General features: G+C 35.9%; 2 protein-coding genes across 3 annotated transcripts in view; one reads left to right on the top strand and one right to left on the bottom strand.

Annotated features, from left to right (window-relative positions):
* The window catches only part of LOC105178619 (putative pentatricopeptide repeat-containing protein At5g43820), a gene marked incomplete at its 5' end in the record, with an annotated part of 1,785 nt that extends 115 nt beyond the window's left edge, over window positions 1–1,670 (top strand). Inside the window, 1 exon segment of the mRNA XM_020691753.1 lies at window positions 1–1,670. Coding sequence (XP_020547412.1) covers window positions 1–1,579 — 1,579 coding nt within the window.
* LOC105178628 (HMG1/2-like protein) overlaps window positions 5,655–7,222 on the bottom strand; it is a 1,979-nt gene continuing 411 nt past the window's right edge. For both annotated transcript variants that reach the window (XM_011102145.2, XM_011102141.2), the window contains exons 3-8: window positions 6,744–6,836; window positions 6,570–6,627; window positions 6,439–6,483; window positions 6,241–6,321; window positions 6,049–6,126; window positions 5,655–5,971 (exon numbers count right to left, since the gene is read on the bottom strand). In XM_011102145.2, coding sequence (XP_011100447.1) covers window positions 5,951–5,971; window positions 6,049–6,126; window positions 6,241–6,321; window positions 6,439–6,483; window positions 6,570–6,627; window positions 6,744–6,836 — 376 coding nt within the window. In that variant the 3' untranslated portion in view covers window positions 5,655–5,950. The remainder of the gene's footprint in view (window positions 5,972–6,048; window positions 6,127–6,240; window positions 6,322–6,438; window positions 6,484–6,569; window positions 6,628–6,743; window positions 6,837–7,222) is intronic.

Genomic DNA, 7,222 nt, shown 5'->3' on the forward strand with positions numbered 1-7,222 from the left:
TTCAGTTTCTGCATTTGCTTTTTCAACACTGGAATCTTCACTGAGTTCTACAAACAAGAATCACTCTAGCAATGACGAGTCCCGTATACTGAGCCAGCTTTCCGATCTTTTGCCTGTAGCAAGTGACAACTCTATTGCTGTAAATTCATCCGCTAAGCAATTGGATATCAGGGCTGTGGACGATTTTTTGCCACCTGAAGATAAACTGCGTGGTGTTTTCCTGCAGAAATTCAACAGCAAAAGTGCAATTTATCACGCGTTGAGTGGCGTCGGCATAGAACTGAACACCGATATTTTTGCAAAAGTAGTGAATGGAGGGAACTTATGTGGGGAATCGATGGTTGTGTTTTTTAATTGGGCAATTGAGCAGCGGAATTTTTCGAAGGGCATTGATTCTTACCATATAGCACTTAAAGCATTAGGTAGGAGGAAATTCTTTGTGCATATGATGGAAATACTGAAAGATATGAGGGATAAAGGAATGAACCCCAATCCAGAAACCCTGTTTATTATTATGGATAGTTATGTTCGAGCTCGCCAGGTTTCTAAAGCAACTAAAGTCTTTGGAGAACTGGAGAAGTATGGCTTACAATGCAATGAGGAAACATTGCGTGTTTCCTTAAAATGTTTGTCTCAGCGTTCATATGTAGGCGCTGCATGGTCATTGTTCAATAAGATGAGAGATAAGATACAGCGTGATTGCATAATGTATAACACTATCTTAGGTGGGTGGTCAAAGTTTGGTCGAGTTACTGAAGTTGAGAAAATTTTGAAGGTGATGGTGGATGATGGGATTGAACCCGACTCTGCTACTTATAGTTATCTTATTGAGAGCTTTGGGCGAGCTGGTAGAGTTGATGATGCTGTTAAGATTTTTAAGTACCTGGAGGAGAAGGGGAATCTGCTGAGTGCTGAGGTTTACAATGCCATGATTTTTAGTTATATTGCCAATGGCGATATTGATGGGGCCTTGAAATACTATGAAGAGATGCTGAATAATTGTTTTGAGCCAAACGTGGATACTTACAATAGAATTATATTGTATTTTCTCAAATATAGAAGAGTTTCAGATGCTATTGAAATGTTAGATGAGATGCTAGGTCGAGGTATAATTCCTTCAGTGGGAACTGTGACTGAATTCCTCAAGCCCTTGTGCAGCTATGGTCCGCCACATGCTGCATTAGTGATTTATAAGAAGGCAAGAAAAGCAGGATGTGGAATATCGTTGGCTGCCTATAAGCTGTTGCTAATGAGGTTATCTAGGTTTGGCAAGTTTGGAATGCTGCTAAATATATGGGATGAAATGCAGGAAAGTGGTCATTCTTCTGATATGCAGGTTTATGAGTATATCATAAACGGTCTCTGCAACACAGGGAAGCTTGAAACTGCTGTCCTAGTTATGGAGGAATGTATTAATAAAGGGTTTTTCCCCAGCAAGATCATTTGCAGTAAACTTAATAACAAGTTGATGGATTCAAACAAAGTCGAGATTGCATACAAGCTCTTTCTAAAGTTAAGGAATGCCCGCACAAATGAAAATGCACAAAGATACTGGAGAGCCAAAGGATGGCATTTTTAAGCTCTGTGGTCTATTATAGTTCGATGGTGGCAGATCTCCTGTCACTTTTGTCTTCCGGATACGTTGTTCAATGGAAAAAAAGGAGCATCTGTTTCTGCATCAAGGTATTTCATTGGAAGATTATATGTAGCTAACAGAAAAGGAGCATCTGTTTCTGCAGATCTCCATTTTATTGGGGTCGTTGAGGCGAACCATACACTAAAGTTATATTGAAATGAATTTGAAATATGTTCCCATTATCAGCAAGGAAACCTTGGTAATAGAATATTGTAATTTCTGTAAACTGAAGAATATTCATTGAGGATGGCTGTTGCTGATAGTATTAACTATGTAGCTTGAAAGACAAGGTCATCATGCTTTAACTTGTTTCTCAACAAGGCTCTTGGTCTATTTTCCTTATAGAAAGTTTGCTTCCTACTTTTCATTTGTCACCCTGATGCAAATAGATTTACTTTTCCATGATCAAACAATGTCAAGTAAAGTAAAAGGGGAACAGTTACAGTGTTTTTGCTTTCCAACTTGCCAACCTATCAATCTTCGGTTCCATTTCATTTCTTCTTTCTTTAACTTTGATGTGATTTTTTCTACATTTCCTCCTAGATCTGCATCTTCTCCCCAGGCCTTTCAACTATGATATGTTCGGTTTTAGTACTTTGAGGTGCAAAACTTTGTTGATTCTGTGTTATAATGTGGAATGGCTTAGTTTATTTGCAGATAAAACATGAATCTTTAGTACTTTTAAGTTTTTTTCATAGTCAGATTAGCAATCAGATAGCATTCAGTAACAGGGTATGTAGATATAAAACCAGGCTGATATTATATAAAAATGGTTCCAGGTTTATGAAGTAAATGATGAGTGCTGTAAACTACACTTTAGTCCATTTATAGCTCAAAAATAAACTCAAAAGCATTACATCTGCTTTGCTACGTTGCTTGACTTCTGGAAAGTTTTTGTAATGTTCAGCATCATTTCACTGTCATTTAGTTCTGTTTTTTAGGTACTTGTGATCCATCTTCCTCATCAGGATAAGTTGCACATTTGCTGTACTGCTTTTGTCTTCTGATTCTAAAGCAATAGTATTTAGGCCATCTGCTTGGAGAGACACTCGAGTGGATTCATTTATTTTTTACCTTAAAACCTGTTTATAATGGATGGTTGCTGGAGTTGGATTCTTGTATGTGTCTGCCCATTCAACTGATTTATATACTATTGATAAAAATATCAAATGACAGTCCTGGTTGAAGAGGAAATAGACAAACAATTCACCGGCTTCTATATGTGCAATTTGAGGGCAGTGCATTAGTTTTAAATTTGGATTGAAGTTGCTCATCTAGATCACATCTTGTTCTCCTTTTCATATCAGATTGAAGGATTTCTCTTATGTACCTTTTTTTTACCCTTGTTTACTTTTCTTTTTCAAAGTAACAAATTTGCTTGAATTATATTGTAGCTTTTTGGATGGTCCATTTCTGTAATTGTGTGCTAAACCCTGAATAGTTCTTTAGAAAGTCTAAATAGAACTTGGATAATGTTTCTTTCGGCTTTATATAGAGATCATGAAGCCATCAGTAGAAAGTTGTTCATTTGTCGTCCAGATGAGCAGTTCCATAAAGTTAGAAAATAGAGCATACATATCAAAGTGGCTGCGCAACGCAATTAGACTGTACTGCTGTTTTAAGGAATCACTGGACAGCTAGAAGTCCTTTTTCAGAGATGTGAAGGTATTTTGATTTGGCCATATTTTAGAATGTGATCTCAGATCTGTTATGCAGACAACTATATTGGTGTTTGCAGGATCGTATTGGCATAGATGCAAGTTCATCAGAAGATCAGGATGCAGAGTGTGAGAACATCAAAGCTGTAGATAAGAAAAATGACACGAGGAAGAAAATTAATAAAGTGACAAAGTCCAGTCGTTTCCCACATAAGTAGGATCAAATGAGAATCCATAGGTGCAAAATCTGCTCGGTTGACCCATCCTTCAGTCCCCGTTACAAAGTATTAGACTCTGTCTGCTCAAACAGCTGAAGTTGTGATGCCAAAGGATGATAAAGATGCCAGTGTTTGCAGAGAGTACATGGACCTAGAGTGTGATTCTGAAAAGGAATTGAGGTAAATTTTGTAGGCTTTAAAATTTTCACTGCTGCAAACCTCTCTTTGCAACTTGAAAAGAGCTACTTTTAATATTTGGATTTCAACATGAAATTCCGTTTTCTCAATTTTACTAGAGAATCTTTTTATTTGAGCCATCTAGACTTTTACTAGCTGCTCAACCACAGCAATGCCTCCTGTCTTTAGTTCCATAATTGTTTCAGTAGAAGATGCTAATTTTCTAGTCATATATGGACTCTTTTACCTGAATAACTGTTTGCAGCTTCTTTTTTACACTGTCTTAGCTGTCATAAATGATGTCACGTGGTCTGTAACACCCTCGGTGGCAAGTTCCTTAGATGATCTTGAACTTACAATTGTTAAAGAAATGCCTGATGTGAATTACAGGAGTACTACTTTTCCAAGAATGATTACTCCAAGTACAAACCATTAGTTCATTACACTTCCCCAGCAATCTTCATCGACCCAACTAAACAAGGTCTTAGTGGATAGAGAGAATAGACAATGCCCCAATGTTCTCGCAACCAAAGCAAGAGTAAACAAGTTCAAGTATGCTCACAACCGAAGCAAGACCATGTTCATAAAATCATTAACGTTCTAGTACATTTCTTACGCACTATATCATCAACTTAGGTAAGGCTAATAAATCATAAAAATAGAGTATCTGATGTATTTCACATTACCAAATTTTGAAATATTAATTATATCCGTAAAAAACAATAAATTGGGATATACAGAAAATATTAAATATGACAACTTTAAATTTGATTTTCTGAACTAAGAAACAACTTGGTAACTAATAGAAATGGATAACTCTATCTCCCTAATTCAGATGTATCATAAAAGAATAAGTTTGGCGAAAAGACGTATCATTTTTACTAGTACTTAATTATCATTTGGTCTTTAAGATTTAATTTGCTCAAATCATAGCTGAAATAAATATCCGTTAATTAGGAAAAAAATTGAGTTGAATTTGGAATTCATAAGAGGTTAACTAATCCGTTTCTACTAAATATATCAGTGTATATCATAAGCGCGATTTGATTCGAATATTTAGTCTAGAGGAATGATACATTGATTAGCTTAAGAGATTGAATGCAAAATATAGCGAATTGAAGGAACAAAGTGTAATTAACCCTTTTCATTTACTTCCACTGCAACTTCTCTTCTGAACTCTTACCTATGGAAGGTATTTCAACTTTGCGGCCCAACTCTTTTAAGGTTTAGGGAATGTGAATTACCCAGACTGCAGTCCATGTGCCAGTGAGATTGGGGCGGATTCTTGAATTTCATGCATCTATTACTGGCTGGGTTGCTTTCCAGAAGACGTTAAACTAACAACCCAATAGTCAGAGACATCATTTATACCTACAAAAGCCAAACTGCCTGATGCGGATCACCAGTTTAATAATAGTATATGTCAGACATACTGCAAAATGATACCTGGTACAACAGACGAGAATGCAGGTACGCCTATCTTATCATTCTCCATAAAACTATACATAATTTACAAAAATGTATTCCAAAATGAACCAACCAACTCGTACAAACCCGTATATTTCAAGATCAAAATGACCCAATTACATGCATCCCGAAATGCGCACAACTTGAAGAATACAAGTCACCCAAGATGTCAGAATAAAGAAAATTCTTGCAGAAACCAATAGCAGTGTGAAAAGGGGCAAGGTAAACCGAAATAGTCATTTCAAACTACAGTCTCGAGCTAATTGGAAACATTAAGAGAAGCAAGCATCCGAGTACAAAGCACCAAAGAGCCTATTTCATTGGTCACCAAAACATCAATGATTACTAATGAATTAAAAATAAATTCTTGATTGAACTCACTGAAGAACACTGGGGAAACTGCTTAGGTAACTAAACGTTAAATGCCAATGGACAGAAACCATACACAACAGATTACAAAGCAGAAACTCTACTGCAGTATCAAAAGTCACAACTACCAACAGTTAATGCAAGAAATTGATACAACAAAAAAGATGGTACAGGCTACAGAAGAGATAAATTTTCATTTAAAACTGTAATAGCAATGCATCAGTAGTTCTAAAAAGTTAGCAAAAGATACTATGCTAAATCCCATATTACAAACTACCCCTTCATGTCACTAGAAATGGTGGGAACAGTAAGTACAGCCTATCCATAACCAAAAAAACCTTGTAGATGTAGCGATGATGTCAAGTGAAATTAAACATATAGTCAAGCATATCCTTCTTAGGGAAACTCATCATCCACAAAAATACTTAATCATCATCTTCTTCTTCCTGCAATAAATTGGAAAAAAGTTTCTCAGTAACATAATGGCAAACATTAAACAGCAATTTTTAGAATCACAACTGACCTCTCCACTGCCTTCCTCTTCTTCCTCATCATTGACCTCTGACTTTGACTTGTCAGACTCATCATCACCCTCTCCAGACTATTACAAGTTGTAAGGTTACATCAGCAACTTCAAATTGACAATGGCGTTTCATATATAAATCGAAGTTTCATCATAAAAGATACTGCTACAAAGACAATACAAATAGAATACCAATTTTCTGTTGTAGGCTTCCATTTTTCGCTCATATTCCTCCTTACGCTTCTCTGCCTTTGCCACAAAGGGAGCTTTTTCCTATATTTACATCATTTTATTTAACAAGAAATTTCAAATCACAAACGACTAATACAAGAAAACACAAGGGGGAATTTTTGTTGCAATAGAAACCCAAGACATCTGGAAAACAATTACCTCATCACTCAAAGACTTCCACTTGTCACCACCAGCTTTACCGACCTATATATATCCATTAACTCATCAAACACCATAAACAAAACAAAAGGCTAGAATAAACAGTGAAATATGAAAAGAAAGACACCCACAGCAGCAACAGATTTGTTGTTGGGGTGTTTTTCCTTGTACTGCTTCCGAAAGTCTTCCCTGCAATAATATGCAAGATATCAGAAACCTCAATTATGAAAACACAGCGGTGACTTACAACTAACATTTATAAGGAGACATCTGAGAGACAACAAACAAGAATGAAATTTGCGTACATGAAAACAAAGAAAGCACTTGGAGGCCTCTTTGGCTTGTTTGGGTCCTTTGCTGCTTTCTTCTCCTTCTTAGTCTGCTTCTTCACAGCGAGCCTGATATTCACATCACAAATTTGTTCATAATAGATTAACTGAAGCAAACAAGATACAAAAAGCATGAATTGCAGTCAAATGACATAGAAATATATAAAGACACCAGACTTAACAGATCTGCATGACTTTCCGTTTCCTTAATTTTTTGAAAGAGAAATCAGAAATGGATAAAAACCTAAAATTAAAAAAATAATAATACAAAGTAAATGCAAATTAAAAAGAATGAGAGAAAATTTCATCAAAATTACTTCACTCGGTATGAAACGAGAAATCAACACAGGCAAAAACCTCGATAATCACTAAAACACATAATGATCATAAGCTTGTTGGTTACGAACCACGCCGACGAAAGTATCTCAAAGAAAAAGTGAAGAAATTAATTAATA

This window comes from Sesamum indicum, linkage group LG2 (genome assembly GCF_000512975.1).
Source record: "Sesamum indicum cultivar Zhongzhi No. 13 linkage group LG2, S_indicum_v1.0, whole genome shotgun sequence".
Taxonomy (NCBI): domain Eukaryota; kingdom Viridiplantae; phylum Streptophyta; class Magnoliopsida; order Lamiales; family Pedaliaceae; genus Sesamum; species Sesamum indicum.